The sequence below is a fragment of the Plectrocnemia conspersa genome, unplaced genomic scaffold (assembly GCF_051122295.1).
Source record: "Plectrocnemia conspersa isolate PC_06_02 unplaced genomic scaffold, ASM5112229v1 ptg000014l, whole genome shotgun sequence".
NCBI lineage: Eukaryota > Metazoa > Arthropoda > Insecta > Trichoptera > Polycentropodidae > Plectrocnemia > Plectrocnemia conspersa.
In genome coordinates this window covers 29,961,009-29,981,908 of record NW_028277178.1, presented here as the reverse complement: position 1 = coordinate 29,981,908, position 20,900 = coordinate 29,961,009, and the positions used below count along the sequence as shown (strand labels likewise).

The 20,900-nt window shown below is 31.4% G+C and overlaps 2 protein-coding genes across 3 annotated transcripts in view; one reads left to right on the top strand and one right to left on the bottom strand.

The window, feature by feature from the left end:
- LOC148226764 (uncharacterized) overlaps positions 1-1,389 on the top strand; it is a 240,267-nt gene extending 238,878 nt beyond the window's left edge. Inside the window, exon 25 of the mRNA XM_088203853.1 lies at positions 54-1,389. Within this exon, the coding sequence (XP_088059979.1) occupies positions 54-107 (54 nt within the window). The 3' untranslated portion in view covers positions 108-1,389. The remainder of the gene's footprint in view (positions 1-53) is intronic.
- LOC148226763 (putative peptidyl-tRNA hydrolase PTRHD1) lies at positions 921-8,483 on the bottom strand. Of its 2 annotated transcripts, none has more exons than XM_088203871.1 (3): positions 8,355-8,483; positions 1,817-2,008; positions 921-1,751 (listed from the first exon to the last, which is right to left on the bottom strand). In XM_088203871.1, the coding sequence occupies exons 2-3, from the start codon at positions 2,000-2,002 to the stop codon at positions 1,566-1,568; spliced, it is 372 nt and encodes a 123-aa protein (XP_088059997.1). In that variant the 5' UTR covers positions 2,003-2,008; positions 8,355-8,483; the 3' UTR covers positions 921-1,565. The 2 variants fall into 2 exon arrangements, with proteins under 2 accessions (XP_088059997.1, XP_088059995.1); XM_088203869.1 differs by having other exon boundaries at positions 8,278-8,466.
- Between the last annotated feature and the right edge of the window lie 12,417 nt (positions 8,484-20,900).

The window sequence follows — 20,900 nt, the reverse complement described above, 5'->3', positions numbered from 1 at the left end:
ATAAAATTGTGTAAATACCTTTTTTATTAAATATAATTCTAATTATTTAACAGGAATCGCACCTGGAGTGGCTCAAGAAACATATAAATGAAAATAATGTAAATTAAAAGTGATTATCGTAATCACTCAGTCAAAAGTCTGAATATATGTTTGTGTATATTGTAGATATCATATTTAAAAAATATTCCGCTCAATTAAGAATTTACAGGAAGCTCGCCAGAACACAACTAATCATAAAGATTACTGTCAGAAATTATGGCAGTGGCTGTGATCCTATTTGAGATTTCATTTTGCCATAATTTATGTATATTAAGATACTGTTTTGCTTAAATTAAGACAAATAACGATCCTCATAGATGTATTTATTCATAACAATTTTATAAATTACGTAAGCTATATTTATGATCATAAAAGTCCATTTAATATTCCAAACATTTTATAAATACATTGTAATGTAGTAGCTATTAAAAGTTGTTGAAAAATTGTTTCATGTTGATTGAAAGTTATTCTAAAAAATTGTATAATATGTTTCAAATTTTTGCAATCGTCAAACTTAAGCCAATTAAAAATGAATAATGTAATGACAATATGAGGATTTTGAAAATAAATTAAACACATTTTAATCCTAAATGTACTACAATGGAATTATTAAAATGATTATATTGAGATTTACAATTGACATAAAATCTCTTTTTACTATAAGTCTAAAAACTACTCTTGATGTACAAAGTAATCTAAGTTTAGTTTAATATGCTTGTTTTATAAATAAATTCATCTTGCTAATCGTCATGTTAAGCTTTTTCTAAAATAATAAAACTTATAGTATATAAAAATGGTTAATTTAACATAAAAGAATAATGAAAAGTGCCCAATGATTTATAAATAATGTAGGTATACGAAATAACAGCGAATAAAACAAATTTTATATTATATACACGTATCAATATTTTATTTAACGAGTTTTGTAAATACAATTATTCTTATACTTTCGAATACAATAGATCAAAGATTAGCTAACTGCATTTTAGAGTTTGTATTTAGATGTTAACGTGAAATCATTGTTGTAAATTAATGTTGGCATGTACAAAATATTACAAGGTATTTTTTTATTCAGCAACTGTATATCTGTTTATATAAAGTATGTATATTTTTGAACACTTATTGGCAGATCATGTGACTAAAATACTTGTTATGTGTGTTATGTATAATAAATTACATTTTTTATACATAAATTGTAATAGTAGTTCAGCTTTAATTATATTTATTCGATAATTGTACTCTCGAACGTTGAATTTATCAATAACAGTCTAATATATTTCATTTTATTACTTTTTTGTTGTAAATATATACTTAAATACAAAAAAAAACATTATAAATATTGTTACCAAAGTTTACCTTGTTTTATTTATTCAATACCTGTATATATTATAACTATTATTAATGTCAATTAAAACCGAATAAACGCGACATCGATATTAATAACTTTAATTGATTATAGTATATTTATGTATAATAATTTGTATTTACCAACAGTTCCAATAAATACAACAACAATACTTCAACATTTAATCAATGATGGTGTGTCTATACAATTTATATTTACCGACATACTTTTTCACATCTTCTTTCTTGTACGGTTTTAACGCAATGCAAGTGGGTAAATTCTCTGGCTTTTCTATCCACACTAAATGTTGAATATTATTCTTTTCTAAAGTATCGGCACATTCTAGTAGAGCGGCGCCGTTTGGTAGCTGAAAATAAATAAGCTTAGTTATGTATATAAAATAAAAGAAATATTCATATATATTTTTACAACCTCCAGCACAACTTTGTGCATGTTTTGGAAATCAGATAAATATTTTTGTGTGACTGGATCCTTGGCATGTATATGCATCACTGCTGTTGAAGCGTGACATGCTTGTGCTACAAAAGCACCGACGGACCACTGCATATCTTTGAGTATATCATGCCGGAGTAATATATATTGAACTATGTCAGACATATTTTTCTGGAAACATACAATTATAATATTTATTAAATGTGTAGTGGATGCAACTGTTCAATAAAAAGCAACAATAGAATGCTTTACCTAATAAAAACATAAGAGAAAATACCCAAGAATCTCAAGAGTTTTAAAAATAAATTACCTTAATTACTTAACCACATTGAGAATCTTTATTTATTTAAGAATAATACGCACTGTTTCGCTCAATATAGTTATATGTATCCTTGATTATCATCAAAAACAGACCACAATAGTTTCGCTTATAAAGTGCCACCCAGGAGGCATACTCTTCATATCATTAGAGCGTTTGTATTATACATTAAAGGAACTCAATAGTATGACCATTGGAATAAATAAGCATTTTCTTCCATTTGTCAAAGCTATTAAGGTGAAGCTTATAAAAAACACTAAAAAAAACACTCAACGAGAGCGACCGGAGAGAGTAACTATTTTTATTTATAAGTTGACAATATTCTCTCAAATCGACGATATACTGAGAATCAAGACACAATTTTTAAGGATACAAATTTCTTTGAAAAAATATTTTATTGTAGGTGTATTTCTCTTGCATTAGTTAAAATATAAAACATGCATCAGATCAAAACGACATTCATTGCCATTGTAATTATTTAAATAACTCTAGCTAATATTTGTACATCTCTAGCTTATAATATTCACATAAATAACTCGAGAATAGCAAATTTTAGAACTCAAAATGAATATGTATATTATTTGTATTGAGGTTCAATTTTATATATCAATTCCCTGTGAAATAACACATCTGTGTTCAATCAATTGCCTTGATGCTATAAACTCTATTGTTATCAATTGATGCAGTTATGATGTTGATGTTCGGAATGTTTTATCTTTACCAAATGCATTAAGTCTATCCACATTTTATAAATAGTTTACAGAAGCATTGCAAATCGTTTTCTGAACCAAAATGCGCTACAATTTCACTACTATGCACAATAAATCATGCTAATCTAAAAAGTTACAGTAGCATCTATACTTACGACGCAAATTATGCTACACAATATATTTGTACTCAACTTTGCATTATCTGTGTGAAGGCACAGTAAAAAATAAATTGTACATAATTTAAAGCAAACCGGAAAGCATGAACATGTCCAATTCGCAATGCTAAGCATTTAGCGTAAAATTTCAACTCTATTATGACACATTCGTTAGTTATTTATAAATATTGTTTTTGACTTATCGTTCAAAACAAATGTTTTTCTAGATGTATGGAAATATTTAAAAGTTATCGATACCAGCTTAAGTATTTGACAAATCGAAACGTTCCTTTAAATATTGCATCGCGCCACTGGCGCAACAAAAAATAGACAACAATAATCTAGAATGGCTAACAGTGACAACAAACAATAGAAAGAGACCAAGTCCAGATCTAGTCCAAACAAAAATAAACAATTACTGGATCAGGGGAGCACAAACAAAAAACAGATACAATAGACTCGAAGAAGACAACGGAACAAATATTAAAACCTGTACCAGAGATGAACTAAAACCACCACCGATCTTCGTAGCGGGGGTCAAAGCATGAAACCCTTAATAACGTTATTAAACTCGATAACTATTGAATATACAATCAAGACAACCAACAATGAAGAGGTTAAAATTCAACTAAAAACTGACGATAAATACAGAACAACCATTAATGCTCTAAAGCAGCGATCACCTTTCAAACCTCAAGAACCACTAAACTCAAAATGTTGAATCCTACAACCCACAAACATGATGTTTTTGTAAAAGTTACATTTTAAATAGGAAATGGTACTTGTTTTCCGTGAGGGAGACTTAGTGCTTGCCCACTTATTTTTGCCACGACCAGACTGTTTTCTTACTGGACTTATATTTTGTAGTTTTTCAGTCAAGTTGCAACCTGTCATCTGAACAGGTCTGTCCTATAATAAATAATTATATTGGTCTAAGTCTTTTGTTAACGCGCAATCTAATGAGACGAAAATTCAAAATTAAAAGAAAGTTGAATCAGAACATAATAAACAAATTTTAAGTACATTAAAATTACTCCACGTACCAAGACATATTTCTTAAGGACCATAAATGGTCCGGCGGACCACTAGCTAGCGACCGCTGCCCTAAAGGAAAGAAAGACAGAATTTCATTCATATAAAAAGAGCAGAAGAGATACTATAGAGTAGTATTAAAAAATCTATTACTAGTAAAATTACAAACGAATTTAATCCACAATTAACAACTCCGAATCATAAAACTGATTGGGATTTGTTCAAAGAAAACTTTGACCAAATTATCGAATTGAACATTTCCTTGAAAAGCAATGATGAAGTAGAGCAATCAGTAAAACACTTAACAAAGGCAATTTAAACAGCAGCTTGGAAAGTCACACCCAATCTTACAACAAATAAAAAAAGGTAAAAACAGTAACAAAAAAAATAGCAGAAAAACGTAAGCTACGCAAAAAGTGGCAATAATCAAGATTAAAGAAAGCTACAAAGAAGCTAAAGCAACCCATAAAATACTTACTGCCAATTAAAAACGAAAACAATCAACGGGATAGAAGTGATAAGGAAAAGGCCGATACCTTTGCAGCTCACCTGAAGGAGGTATTCATACCATACGATCCTGCGATAGAAACTACAATAGATGCAAAGGAAATTTAATGTAAAAGAAATAAAACAAATAATATTAACAGGCACAAATAAAAAAAAGCGCCAAGGTTTGACTTAATATCAGGAAAATTATTAAAAGAATTATCGGAAAAAGGAATTAAAATTATCACAATAATGTTTAACGCCATTTTAAAGCTGGAATACTTTCCTTCGTCTTGGAAAGTAGCAGATGTAATAACGATACCAAAACCAGAAAAACGATTCGAAGAAACAAAATCATATAAACCGATAACCTGTGCTGTCAAAAATATTCGAAAAACTGTTACTTCAATGAATAAACCCGATAAAGAATTATTCCAGATCACCAATTTAGATTCAGAAATAACCACGGGACCATAGAGCAAGTCCATAGGATTATAAAAAAATCAGCAATGATGTTGAGGGCAAAAGATACTACACCATTGCGTTCATATATATCAGTCAGGCTTTTGACAAAGTCTGGCATGATGGACTGCTCTATAAGATAAAAGTAAACCTGCCGAACAAAATTTATAAAATATTAGAATCCTACATAAGAGGTACATAATACATAATACTTTCGCGTGAAAGTCAATGCGGAGTGCACGGAGCTGAAGGAAATCAATTCAGCAGTTACACAGAGAAATGTATTGGGACCGGTACTCTACCTAACATATAACAGTACGACTTTTGCGAGCGATACAGCTGTGATCGCTTCTCATCATGACCCATTGAAAGCATCAGAAAAGCTCCAGAGAAGCCTTAATTTCGGAATCGAATAATGGATAACTTGGAGAATGGAAGCAAATACGACAAAATCAACGTATGTAACGTGCACATTAAATAAAAAGACCTGCCCATATGTTTCGCCAAATTGTCAAATATTATGACCAAAAGAAGAGGTCAAATACCTGTGAGTATATCTGAATAGAAGCCTCACATGGAGGAAACTCATCTTTACTAAAAGGAAACAACTTGGAATTCAACTTCGAAAAATGCACTGAATGATTGAAAGAAAATCCCAGATGATACTAGAAAACAAATTAAATATCAAACCAGTATGGACATACGGGATTCAGAATGATAGTCGACGCTCTCTGGTATGTTCCTAATGACGTAATACATAACAACCTTAAAATAGAATTCATAAAATACGAAATAACGAGCAAATACATGACATATAGAGACAGACTAAAACTCCACCCAAACAAAATGGCAACTGAACTACTTGACTGTAGATATGACGACAACGGACGACTTAAGCGATTTAGACCATCTGACAGACGTGACAAATAATAAATGTGGAGAGGCATCCAATGGGATGTTTTCTTTACATATCAATATCATAACCAAAATAATTTACTTATTATTAATGTATAAACAGATTGTGAATAAATAAAAATATATACTTATATGGTAATCAATTAGATGATTTTGAAAATGCTTTTGACAAAGTACAGCATGCCTAAGTTCTACAAAAAAAATTTAATTTGAATTCAATATCAACATCAACACTAACTGCATTAGTCATGAGAATGTATATTTGGGGTTAGTGGTTGAGTGCTGTGGCTTAGACGCCAGATTATATATTTGATACACAGTTTATTGTAAGGAAACCAGATCTTGAAAATATCAAAAGAGGACAGGATGTAAAAAAAGGTCATTTAAGAAATTTTTGTTCAAGGACAAAATTTTTGAGGACAATCCTTCTCAGTTTGTGTTTTGCCCGAAGACATCTGGTCACCTTGTTTATTATACAAATCAGAGCAGGTGGCTGTGTCGAATGAGAAAGAGTCGTAGAGCTTTGTAGTTATAAAAATGGCGAGTCTCTCTGGTCTCTGGTTCAACGTGATCAACTGAATCGAGTGAGTGCGTGAATCAGCGGTGATGTGACTAAGAGTCTAGTCCTTTATACCATTCCTTGTCGTGTTGTCAAGGTTTTCAAAATGGACGAGAGATGAAACCTTTTTGGAAAAATTTTAAAAGACGTTGTCTAATGCCCCCAGTGATCATGAATATAGTGATATGTGTGAAAGTGATTATAATTCAAATGTATGTGAATATAGACCGCGTGTGATGAATTTACTTTCACTCAGTGATGGTGTGTGATAATAGTGATATTATCCCAGAAGACTGGAGTGAATTTGATTCAACAAGCGATAATCAACTTTTGGAAGATATTCCAGGGGAACAAGATTTTCCTAATATTAGTGAAAATATCGAAGAAGTGGCCAATTTATTTATCGGTGATGATTTGTTTGAAATAATAGTTTCGGAAACAAATTTATATCATCGGCAAACATCTCACAAATACAAAAATATAGAAAAAAAACACACAATGGAACGATGTGACAGTAAGTGAAGTGAAAACGTGGTTTAGTTTACTTATTATAATGGGTATAGTTCATAAGTTTAACAAACCTCATAATCGAGACGTAGATATTTCGAAAAACAATGTCAAGCAATAGATTTAGAAAATTTTTACTTTTTTGCATTTTGTTAATAATGCAACAATTTCAGATATCTACTTTTCATAACAGCCAGATGATAGACACAGGAAAAAAGAGAGCGACCGGCCATAAAATATATAAGCCTCAATGTATAATGGACTGTAATGAATATATGAGGTGTTGATTATGCCGATCAATACCTAGTTACTTAGTTACCTAATATTTCGAAAAACAATTGAATAAACAAAAAAGGTTGTTTTTCATTTATTTCAATGCGCATTGTTTTATTCGTTCAGTGTATATCAAAATTGGAATCGTAACAGCAAAATTAAATTTCAAGATTTTTTTTGAATAAGGCTAAAGGATGGTTGCACAATTCAGTGAAATCTATTGATTCTCAAGACATTTCACCATTTTCTACCACATCTTGCCGTGCCTGTGCTGTCGATCCATCAGAAAGGCTTTCGGATAAGCTAAAAAACCATCAGCCAATAAAAATAAAAAGTGGGGAGAAATATGTGAAAAGAAAATGTGATTGTTCTGCACATGTAATAAGTAATGTGCAGAAGTTGTGAAATTCCTCGTATAAAAAATAACAAAAATAAATATCAATAGTGAAATAGTGTGGTTTACAAGTGTAATGATGAAAATAAATGTGTCTGTGACAATTGTAAGCAGAAAAAGGATGCGGAAAAATTTGGTGAGTGCAAATTATATTATATTATATTATAAACGGATATTTTTTATAAATCGTTTGAAAACATTGCAACCATTTTCAATTTACACAAAATATATTCGTTGATGATTTTATTCTTCAGAGATTCTTTTAAGAGCAATAATATTATTTTTTTTAATATTCTACTTAATGTCGGAAATAAACTAATACGGCGATAATTTATACTAATTGTAGCTTTTTCCCCCTGGTTTTTTAATCTTTAAATCATTGCAGTTTTCCAAATCGTGAGGATATTTCAAAATAACAATGTTCATTTTTATTTTTAGTTTTCATTTGTTTTCATTTTTAGTATCCTTTGATATATTCAAAATGTGGTCACCTTAACATATTGTGTATTGATTGAATCAATCAGCCGATTCTCGAAGCACGTATATAGAATGGGATGTTGTTTTATTCAGAGAATATAATATTCGTGTATATCGACAATTTCAAAGTTGTTTTTAAGGTTATACTCACTTTGCACATTTCGGTGTGATGAATGGACCTTTCGTATATGTATTGTATTTGGAAATTTGATATTTAAAACGACTTGCCTAGCGAACGATGGTCAGCCTTCTGCATAAAATAATCGAGACGGCCGGCGCAGACGCAATACGTCAAATATATTGAACTACCAACTTAACGGCGAAGCGCATCCAACTTCGCAACTCAATATGGAACGTTTTGCGATCACTTCTTATACACATAGACGCATCTCATGCGCATGCGCGAATATGAAGCCGAGGTGTCAATATTCAAGTAAATGTATTCCAATCGCGCTCGGAAACTTAAACCGATTTATTTATACAATTATATCATCCTATTATTTACAAACATATTTATATAAAAAAAATGGTGGTTAAAAAATAAGCTAATGATTATAAATATTTTCTCTATATTTAGTCCTAACGACCAAAAAATTAAATGTTTATAAATTTTTTTTCACACTTTAAATAATAATTGAAACTCAATTGCAAATACAACCCCCTATCGCAATTTTTTTTCCGTTAAAATAAACATATGCACTAGAAAAAAGTGACATGCTACTGAAATTAATATTTCTGGTTTTCACTACGCCCTAAATATACATAAAAATCATTTTGAAATGTTGGTTTAAGGACGCTGATGATGGCGGGTGGCAATGAGACACAGATTGAGCCGCTGCAGTAATATATTTATTGAAGATTAACGGTGTTTACATTACATGGGGCGCGCGCGCGCGACGGCACGCGTCCCAACCCTTGTGGGCTTGCCGGTAGAGAGAGAGAAAAATCGCCACGCAATGCTACTCCAGCGCCGACCAGTTTTGGCCATAACAAATCTAAATTCGGCTCCCCTATTGGTTTATTTTGTGTAAATAATTAAAATAATTGTACTAAGGCGGGTTTCAAAAATGATGTCACTGTTTTTTCGTGAATTTTTGACCCCCCTTCACCCCATTATAGCACAAGATTATTATTAGCCAAATTCCTGTTCGTTTTACACTATCACAATTTCCCCCCCTCCTCTTAAACCTGTAACATAATTTATGGAAGCCGCTTTAAGCATTTCAGTTGGATATGAAGTGATATTTTGGCAATGAAACAAATATTAGCAACTGCAAAAGATTTATTTTTAGTTAAAGCAGCGGTCGCCTACCATTCTGACCGTACGGACCACTAAATTCTAATTGTTGTATCCCAATCTAATATGATTCTTTCATCAAAGTAAAATTAATATTATGAAATAATACTTGTTTCTGCATTCCAAACTATTTTCATAAAAGGGTGATCCAGCTTTAGTTTCCGAACTTTTCTTAAAAAAAAACGCCAATTTGAGGGTATCCTCATATGTTTTATTAATCAAACATTTGATATATTTCTCCCAAATAGCCGCCTCTGGATTTATGTAATTTTTGATGACTTTTTTGTACATTTCGGACGGTATTTCGGCTAGAATTTAACGGATGTTGGTTTTTATGTAATCCAACGTTTCGGGTTTGTCGGCGTCGACACGGCTTTAGTGTAACCCCGAAAAAAAATCCAATGGCGTTAAATCGCATGATCTTGGCGGCCGGTTGATGTCACTAAAACGTGAAATAATACGACCTGTGAACTTTTCACGCACAACGTTGCACCCGATGTGTTGCAAGTTACAAGTTACAGAAATATAAAATGTCCAATTTTAAGCCGTTTATACTTTTTTATATTTATGATGAACTAACGTTAGTTAACGTTTAGCTTTAACTTGAAATGAGTTTTCAAACGCGTGTGTGTATAGCGATCCGTTATTATTGATTGCATTTGTGCATGCTTGCGCATGACTGTGTAACATTTCTTGGTGTGAGAATTAGTCCAGTTGTAGTGAGATTTCGGAATATTTTATTGCACACAACCGTTGAACAAAAATGTAATGTAAAAATAAATAATTTATAACTAAGTTCATAACATTATTTAACTTAGATATAAACAAATACAATTAATTGTCTGAAAATAAGTAAAAATAATACGGGAAATATCCAACAGATGTCTATATCACATTAATTAAATATATTAGAATTTTTGTTTAGTAAAAATAAGTTTGAATTAGTGTTTTCATATTAGTAAATAGCAAATCAAAATGCATTTATTAATTGAATGTGTATCGTTGGTGTAATTTTATACTGAAGCAATACCAAATCAAATTAAATTAGGGTTATTACAAAAAAATAAAACTTGTCGCCTTCCATAATATTTTGAAGGATATCCAGCGAAGTCAAAAATTTAAATATATTTGCATCATATATTGATTATAAAACTTAAGCAAAGAATCATTTAAGTTTATCATATATCACGATAAACTTGTATATTTAAAAAATTGTTTATCACTTATAAAAGCAGTCTTAATGAGAAAAAATATATAAAAGATTTTTGATTGCGCTACAACATGTATTAATTTTTCTTTTCTTGAAAGGGTAGCAATGATTTTGTTTTCCACGTGAATTTTTTGACCACGTAACTGCTGTTAAAAGTTTGTATAGTTAAACGAAATGATATAAACACAGTTCAACATAAAGTAATTCAATTAACCAAGACCACCTGTAGATAATTACATTGGGCAAAATATTTATCAAAAGACGCAAAAAATATTAATTAACGCCGACGCTATTCTCACGTTCATACAAACGTTGTAGAAAAAACATGAATATTTTCATGCTTTGATTAATTGTCGCCTTACTTGGAATTGACCATATAATTGAAAAAGTAAAGTAATTAAAACTAACTATAAATAAAATCCAAGAAAAGTTAATATAAAATTCTCAGCAATATTGATGGAAAGGTATTTTGCTACATACATTTGCATAAGTATAATGAATTTTAATTAACTCAAATTTGTATCAATTACATTACTAATTGTACTTACGTAACTTTGAGTCGAATAATAAGTTTTTTTGGTAAAATGATTTTTTAAAATGCGCATATAAGAACAACGTGTTTATGGACTATGAATATATATTTGTTTTTGCGCGTCAAAGTATTCAATGCAATTACCGAAGGATATTACCGATTGTACTGGACCAAAGGGTATTTTTACATACCATAATGGAAAGCTGCGGTTATTTGTGTAGTATATAGTAAAATTTTATGAAATATAAAGTCGCAAGTATTTGCATATATGTACGCAAAAAATATTTGAAATGGATATAAGACTACTAACAGAATATTTTCGAAATTATTTATTATTATGTGGAATAGAAGGTATACTTAATTTAAAACTGGAATTGATAATAAATTTATAACAAAAAAATCTAAAAATAATAATTGGAACTTCACCATTGTTAATAAATTAAGACTAGTGCTTGCTATTATTATAATATCATAATAATAATATCAATTACGATACTTACCAGCTTTGAGAGATGAGAAAGCTTGCGTATATCACATGTTTTCTTCATCTCACCAACCGACGTTTCGACCACCGGAGTTGGAGTCACCATCTTATGCTAAGTATTGCTTTTATCTTCCTTCTATGCAGATGGTTTAGTCTTGGTCATTAATTGTTTTTCGCATCACTATTATAATAGTTTTTACTATAAAATTGTTAATTTTGAATCTGCTAATGGTAAAATCTTATCTTTATTATCACACTATATGTTTTTTTTCTATATGAGTAGATTTATGAGTAGAGTTTTTTTAATGTAAATTTTATCTCAGTTATTATAAAATTGAGGGTTTTTCTCCTTTTCAATATCATTTGCTCTAAGTCATTTTAATAACAGCTATAATATATGTTACTTTTCAGATAAAAAGAAAGTATTCTTGCACAAAAAAAATGTACTCCAAATAAGTTTGGTATTGTGATCATCAAATTAAGAACCTAAAGTTTTTTCCTCACCCACTTTTTATGTGTATACAATTTACAAATATGCTAACATACGTGGGCGTCACGTGCGAAATCGACCGTGTGTATAAGTGTTCATAAAAAATATAAACGTAAGTGAAGAAAATGCGTTTTTTGTACCTACAAATATCAATTGTATGTTTCGAGAAAGCGGATTTTGTAAAAATCCTTCATTTGTAAAGGCTTTGGAAAACTTTCCATTATGCGTAAATTTTGTATGTACACATTCTTGCTTCATCAATTTCTCGATCTTTTATGTATACTCAACGCATGATAGACATTAAATAGCTCTCAATGTTTATTTGTACATAATACATTTAATTTATTATACTAATCTCAACATTGTAATAAAAACAAATCATAATAATGTAATTTGAGTCGACTAGTAGAAAATTTTATAAGTCTGAAAATACATAAAAGTGGCGTTGCAATTAGTTACTATTTTTTTTGTCTCTTACATTTGCAAAGAAAGTCCATCTTTTAGTCTAACTTGAGTAATGTTAATTACAATAGTATATATATATATTATTTATTTATTTATTTTAGATTAAATTAAGACCATCGTGGCCTAACAGGTTACCCCAATGCGCCACGATGGTCGAAAACAAATTTTAAATTTATAAAACATAAAAAAAAAGTATATATACATAAATATAAAAATACTTAAACATAACCAAAAAAATTATAAAATATTAAAATTAAATGAAATAAACCGGATCAGCTCCTCGTAGCTGACATTAAATAGGTCAATATGTAATGCCAGCGTATTAAGGAGCCGGATGGCCACAGCCATAGGCGAGTCGGCAAGTGCGGATGTCCTAGCCCTAACGGTCATCAAAAGAGGTCTCGATCGTGATTCTCGAAAATGTTCAGGAACCCAAAACTGGAATTCCTCGAGAATAGCTGGATTGTCGACAGCACCTTTTAGTAATTTAAAAAAATGCTTAGCGATATACAGCTTTCTGCGAGAACTCAGCGAATCATATCCCAACGCTCCTAAAAGAAAGGCGCTGGGATATAAGTACGGATAATAACCAAATGTCCTTTTGTAAAGGTATCTTAAATACCTTTTTTGAATTTTTTCCACTAAAAGGGAATATTTGGCTATTCGGGGATTCCAAATTATAGATCCCGATTCAAGAATGCTACGAACTAAGGTGTCATAGAGGATGCGAATAACTGACGGATCGTCAAAGTGAAAGGCATTCCTCATAACAAAGCCGAGCATCTTGGAAGATTTATCACAGACGTCGTGTATGTGTAGAGAGAACCTCCATTTGCTCTCGAAAGTGATTCCGAGATCTTTAATGGAAGTTTCTCTAGTCAAAATGTTACCACCGAGATGGTAGAAATAAGCTGATGGCGAACGGGATCGAGAAAATGACACAGTATGGCACTTTCCGACACTAAAGGGCAGACGGTTAACGGAAGCCCATCTCCACAGAGAGTCTAAATCACTTTGTAGAGAGAAGGAGTCCGCAACAGATCGAATGCATTTATATAATTTTAAATCATCTGCGTACAGAAGAAAACTTGAATGTTTAATTGCTGTATTTATGTCATTAATAAATAACACAAAAAGCAGAGGTCCCAGATTGGATCCTTGAGGAACCCCCGAAGGGGTAAAATATTCCTTTGACAATCGGCCACCATATGTTACAAACTGTCTACGATTGCTTAAATAACTTGAAAATAACCGAGTTAAATTATCTGAGCAACCGAGGTTCGACAATTTTTTTTAATAATAACGTATGACAAACTTTGTCAAAGGCTTTCTCAAAATCTGTATACACGACGTCTACTTGAATTCCGGCATCGAGAGAAGTTGTCACCGTTTTGGTGAACGACAGAAGATTAGTAACAGTGGAACGGGCAGGACGAAACCCGTGCTGTTGGTCTAATAAAACTTGCTGAAAGTGATTGTAAAGATATTTATGAATAATTATTTCAAATAATTTAGCAGGAGCTGACAACACTGCTACTGGTCTATAATTCTTTATATATAATTTGTCACCCTTTTTATGAATAGGGGTGACTTTTGTGCATTTCCATAGATCAGGAAATGATGATGTTTTGAGAATCAGATCATAAATACATTTTAGAGGAGCAGCGAGACTTACTTCGCAACCCTTCAAAATAAAATCGGGAATTAAATCAGGTCCAGAAGAACGCCCTGTCTTTAATTTATTAAATCCGTATTTAAGATCTGAGTGCTCAGTTTCTCTGATGTTCAGTACTGAAGACCAAGAACATGAAGAAGGAAGCGACTGAGCAGAAGGCGAAAAATATTCCTCGAAAACAGAACGAAAATATTGCGCAAAACCGTCAGCAATATTTTGTGAACCGTCCAATGTTTTATCGTCGAGGTTCATCACTTTCAACGTAGACTGAGTAGCGCGTTTAGTGCTAATGAATTTCCAGAACGCTTTGGGATCATTAATTATTTGTTTTTGGCAATTTTTGTAATGATTGCGATGACAGGAAATTATCAAACACTTAACGCGTGCTCTTAATGAACGAAATTCCTCGAGAGCAGATGGATGTCCCGATCTCTTCCATAACTTATGAAAGGCGTGCTTTCTTTTTAGCAATGAGATGATCTCATGAGAAAACCATCTAGGATATGACACGTTAAGCACTCGAGGGCGCTTTCGAATAAAGAGCTGGTCGAATGCACAATAAAGAACCTCATAGAAGGCCGCCAGGGAAGATTCAACATCAACGCACCCGCCAACTCGGCTCCAGTCCATACCTAAAAGTAAATTATTTAATAAACCAAAATCTACACAATTTCCAAACGACCATCCGAGATCATTCCGATCGCTCACGCATTCCAACTCATTCGTAGTTATGCCATTTTTATTTATATTTAATTTTATCATTAGCGCCGGGTGATAATTATCTTCCGACACCAATACGAATTCGCTCTTAATTACTATGCAATTATTTACATTTGTATAAATTAGATCTAATTTGTCACCAAAATTATTATTGACACAATTTATTTGATTTAAATTAAAAATATTACTTATTAAACTTATGTCAATATTGGCACTAATGTTCGTAGGTAAATTAAAATCACCCAAGATGATACATTTTTTCTTCAAAAAATATTCAGATTCCGACTGAATCTTACGAAAAAGTGCAGCAGTAACGTCTTTTAATTGATTTGGCGGAAAATATAACACGCATATAACGATTGAAGCTCGTTTCGTCTCGACGAGGATCCAGAGATGTTCTCCGTCAGCTTCGAGATGCGCAAGCCTTCGCGCATGAATTGAATCTCTGCGGACAGCTAAGAGCACACCTCCGCCTCTGCTGCATCGATCTCTTCTAAACACGGTGTAACGATCGTCGAAGAGCTCAGCGCTCAGCACGGAATCAGTCAGCCACGTTTCCGTTATAGCGATGATGTCATGCTCCTGTGCGTAGATAGCGGAAAGAAAGTCGACGGTCTTGGAATTTAATCCCCTTACGTTTTGATAAAAAATCGAAAGGGGATCCATCGAACTCTTCCTAGGAAGGTTTAACGCCTTTCCGAAATCTCCATTCTTTAAATGAGCATCCAGATGGCCATAACTCTGGACACATAACCTCATTTAGTTTGGCATCAGGAACTGCAATTTTGAATGATGCATAACTTGTGCCCTTTGTAATGATTTTCGAGACCGACACATCACATGATTTTAGTTTTTCTTTTAGATATACCATAATTGCATCCGCGGTTGTATCCCGGTGCAAGTAGAGCACGTGTAGATGTCTAATTTTTAAAGCTGCTTTTATTAACCCATCCTGCTGTCCAGACCCGCGAAGAAGCTGATTGCGCGCTTGTTTATTCTTCTTCCTGACTTCGGTCCAGGCAAATGGCGAGACATCGGGCACAGGCGTTGGGGTTTTCTCTGCAACCGAAGGAGCTGACGCGTGTCGTCGACGAGTCGGTGAGACTGCGGGTTGAATTGGTGACGACGAAATTGAGCCTATCACCATCTCATTGCTTGGCCTAGAGTCCATGGATTTTGCGATTATTTTTTTATTTTTTCTTCTCTTTGTGAGCTGTTGCTGCTGGGTCGCAGCTTGAATTTTTAGCAGACTTTTTAGTTGCGCAATTAGAGATTGCTGTTCCGCAATCAACTTCGCTTGTGCAGCGAATTTTGCGTCCATTTTTTCAACAATAATATTAATTATGTCCATTACTGGAGCTAATGTAAGTAGACGTCCGATAATGACGAGCGATAACGAGCGAATTATATAGACTTTGTATCTCTATGCCAAAATTAATTAACGCTAAAAATTTTATCCGTATTTTTCTGTCCATTATTTCGAAAGCTCTCTTGAATTTCAAAAGAGCTTTATAGGTATTAGTTAAATAGTTTTAAGATTGTTTAATAATTATTTTAAAACTCACAGTGTACCACAAGACTGCAAATTTAGACCATTACTGTTTATAATATATAATAATAATTTAATTAATAATATAAAAAAATATAAAAATTGTGTCGTCCACAATTTTCGAATGCAGAAAAGTCCTGCTTGATCAAGAAGGTTGTTACATGCATTCAAGTATGATATAAATAAAGCGGTTCTTACAGCGGCAAAGTAATTTTATAAATAGCAAAGTCATTATAGTGAATAATCTTTTAATAAGTCATTGTTAGTGCCTCTTAGTGTGTGTCAAAGAGAGACTTTCTACAAGTGTCAACTCTTTTTATGTTCTCCAATTAAAATTTAGACAAAAATGATTAAAAAATAATTATAATAATTGGGCATTACTATTATGAGTATATCTCTCTAATTTTAACATTAGTATATATCCAGGATAATCCACTATAAACGAAACCATTGTGGTCGCTTTACTTTTATTCTACATAAACTCCTCAAAAATACTATTTCGTGTCCAAAATAGTACCATTATATAAATAGTGACAAACGATAAGAAATGGATCTGAGAAATTGTCATAGTTTACGTTTGGATCTTTGGATTTGTAATTATGTAAGATTCTCTATAGTTTTATAAAGTCTCCAAGTACAGTACTATATAGAAGGTATTTTATTATCTTAAATGGCTGTTTGTGATTAGGATGATTTTCATCCTAATCACAAGTTTGTTTTTAAAACAACAGGCTTAAATCTTGTTTTATCAGATAAAGATGTGAAATACAAAATAGTTTTTGAATCCTTAATTAACTGGTTTTCTGAAATATCAAAATTGTTTTTTTTTTTATAAACAGTAGTTTTATTTTTTAGTTTAATATGAAAGCGCCCCTTTTAAAATTATTTGTGGTGTGTTAAAATTAAGGCAAAAATAATCCTTTCCATTTATGACGTTCGCAACATATCACTAAAAATATGAAAATATATTCGGTGAAAATGCTAATTTTTAATTTAATTTATTCTGGCTAATTTATATTTTGAGCTGAATCAGTTTCTTCCTCTTTAATAATTCTTTACCCATCCCTTTCTTCCTTATCATTCTTTATTGATTTATTTATGTAATTATATATTTTAATCATGGAGTACTTAATCTAAATCATAAATGGTTTATTTATAACCATTCAATATGCTATATCTTTGTGTCTATATGATTTTTTTTGTATTACTAAGCATTTTAAGCTTTTTTTATTATTCAAGTAAACTTACATAACCATTATTAATCTTTTCACGAGAATTACACTAATTTGCAATTCAAACGCGATGCAGACGCGTTTTAAAACATAAGTAAAATTTCAACTTTCCACAATGAAAATTAAACTTAAATTAAATACATAATTAAAACCGTGTAAAACCGAAACTTTTCCGTATACATCAAAAAATTAAAGCAAACTATTTGACTGCATAAAATCAAAAGTGTGTACCCTTGTAAACATCCTATCTTTATGAAATAATTATGTAGATTGAGTGATGTGATTTTGCTAGCCAGTGAGATCTGCTGGGTACATATCAACATGCTGACTGCATGCTCTTATCTCTCACTCACTCTCGTCACTTACCACGCGAGCGATCGACAGGGAAAGTATCTTACCGCCCGCGCTTGATACATATATTTTTCAGAAATATATATATACATATAAATGTTTGTTTAGCAAAATATATATATTAAAAAAAAGTGTGTAATAAATCAACAAACTGTGGAGCAGGACGTCGAAAGTAGAATAGTCTTTAGGGTGGCTGATGTTTCTGTCCTGCTCGAGTGTGTGGTCCTAGTTCTGGCGAACCTTTTTTTATGATCCCTGAGAGCAGTTTTAAAACGAATTAAAAATGCCTTTTATTAATTATAATGTAATGACGCGTGTATATTAATCTAGAGTGACCATATAGTGACTTGTCTTGACCATATAATCTGCACGTTTCAATACGTACACTTTTATTGTTTATTGGTTACAAACGATAAAATAAATTTTGATTATATTGGTATTTTTTTATGGTTACGTCTTTAAAAGATCGCGTAAAGGTTCAATGTTTAACTATTGAAAGTCTGGTATGGCGATTTATTTTACGGGTTGATTCATAAATTGTTCAAATAACGCATAATTATGTAAGATTTTCTACAATATTATAATAAAAAAACAATCTAAAAACTCTTTATCCTAATAAAATTTCAATCAGTGAAAAATCTGGTCATAGGTGATTAATATACTTATATACATATGTATATTTAAGAACATGTCAATATATGTATATAAAAAAGTCTGTATACATATATCACACATGGCAATATGATTTTTCTTTGAAAATATCATGTTTAAAAAATATATTTACAATTTTAATAGTAATTTATAATGGTATGATACACTTAAACCCAAAAATAAAACAATCAATTGTGTTCAGAATTTTCGTGTATGCAATAATCCAGTCACTTAAGCTCGGTGTATTTTAATAATATACATAATTATTTTCTCTAGTCCAGCAAATTTTTTAAGCAGAATTATTTGCTTTTATATTTCTCATATTTAATAACAATATGCAGTTACTGAGTAATTAGCATACCAAAGCACAATAATAATTTTTTAAACTGCATAATTTAATGTTTTCTGTTTAGTTAAGTAATCAAAGGTAGCTTGTTGTTGTTTTAATTAAAAAAACAAATCGTTAGCGACTGCAATACCAATAAAATATTATTATAAGCTAACGGAAATTATCAGGAAGGTTAAATAAAACATATTGCGTACCAATAGTTAATATTTTCACTCATTTGCTTCCGGTAATTGTTATATTTTATATAATAAAAACTACGTATTCTATAAATTTAAATAAAATTGTGGTTAAAAACTTGCTATTACATTACCTTTACCATTGTTATATTAAATTATTAACTACTAGTTTCGTTGATTTATATATATTTCTTTGTCATATAATCCAAGGTACACAAAACTATTTATTGTTACTGCACCAGTTTTATTAAACTTGATAGCACCATAGATGAACTTTTAGCTTGGCCTTAACAGTATTGACGATTAAGCTTTCTCTTTAAACATTCCCTATAAGTACTTTCGTTTCTACCTTTCATGTTGCAACAAGGGTTGAATCACTAGCGAATCAAAGTCTTGAATTTTCATATATTGAAAAGCCTGCTTTCGTCAGAATGTATGTATTGAAGAGAATATGAAAAAGAATAAAATCAAATTTTACGTCAGTAGAGTTTTGATAGTATAAATAATGTTCAATGAAGTTATATTTATTTGACAAGATCAAAAGCTTTGCAATAATAATTTAATATTAAGCTCTCTCGTTTTCTTTATATCTATTTTATTTTAATGCACATTTTCTTACATTAGGGTTTTGCAAATCCAAATAGTGTTTAAACCTTTTATTTATTAAATAAAAAAAATATTTTACTCGCATGTGAAATGAGTGATAACATAACATAATTATTACGTTTGTCTCAAGGACGTTTTTAACCAAATTTTATTCAATAGAAATCCTGGAATTGTCGTCGTGTCCCTTCGGACTCCAAGACAATTTTGTATCAAATATCTACAAAATTGTAGCTTAAAATTATAAGCATTGAATGCTTACCAGACGCGTACGGTGAGATATTTTCTCCTTCGCTCGCTCGCTTTTTGAGAGTGAGTGATAGATAAGGGCATGCGGATCGCACAGAACGCACGGCCTTATCTCTCTCTCTCGTCACTTAACACGCGAGCGAGCGAAAGAGTAAGCATCTCACCGTACGCGCCTGGTGCTTACGTAGTTTTAATACGAGCTTTTTTTGGTTAAAAATAATTATATGTACACCATATATTTATTTTTTATATTAATACATCTGTCCTTTTATATGCGATATACGCGGATTATTTCTTAAAAAAATCCAGTTTTGGTAACCCTGTGCTAAAAAAGGGTGAAACTGCTCGGGAATATCCCTTAAAGCCGGCAAGAATTATTGAAAAGGGTGGATTCACCCCAGATCAGATTTTTAACGCTGACTTTGGTCTTTTCTGGACAAAACTAACAACATAGCAATGGCCCAATATTCATAAGGGAGCTTTAAAGTTTATAAAGATCGTTTGACATTCTTGCTTTGCAGCAATGCTTATATAAAAAGTCAAAGAAGTGTGCATATAAGAAAAGGATTAAAATAACTTTTCAATTCATTGTAATAAAAAATGTTTGCGAAAACGTGTGAAAATGTATTTAGGTGTAAAAAATCAAAAAAAAAGTAATTATGTTCTTAAAATTATTGATAACGCGTTATTTGCTAAAAGAATATCCAAACTAAATACTATACAAATTATACAATTGGATCA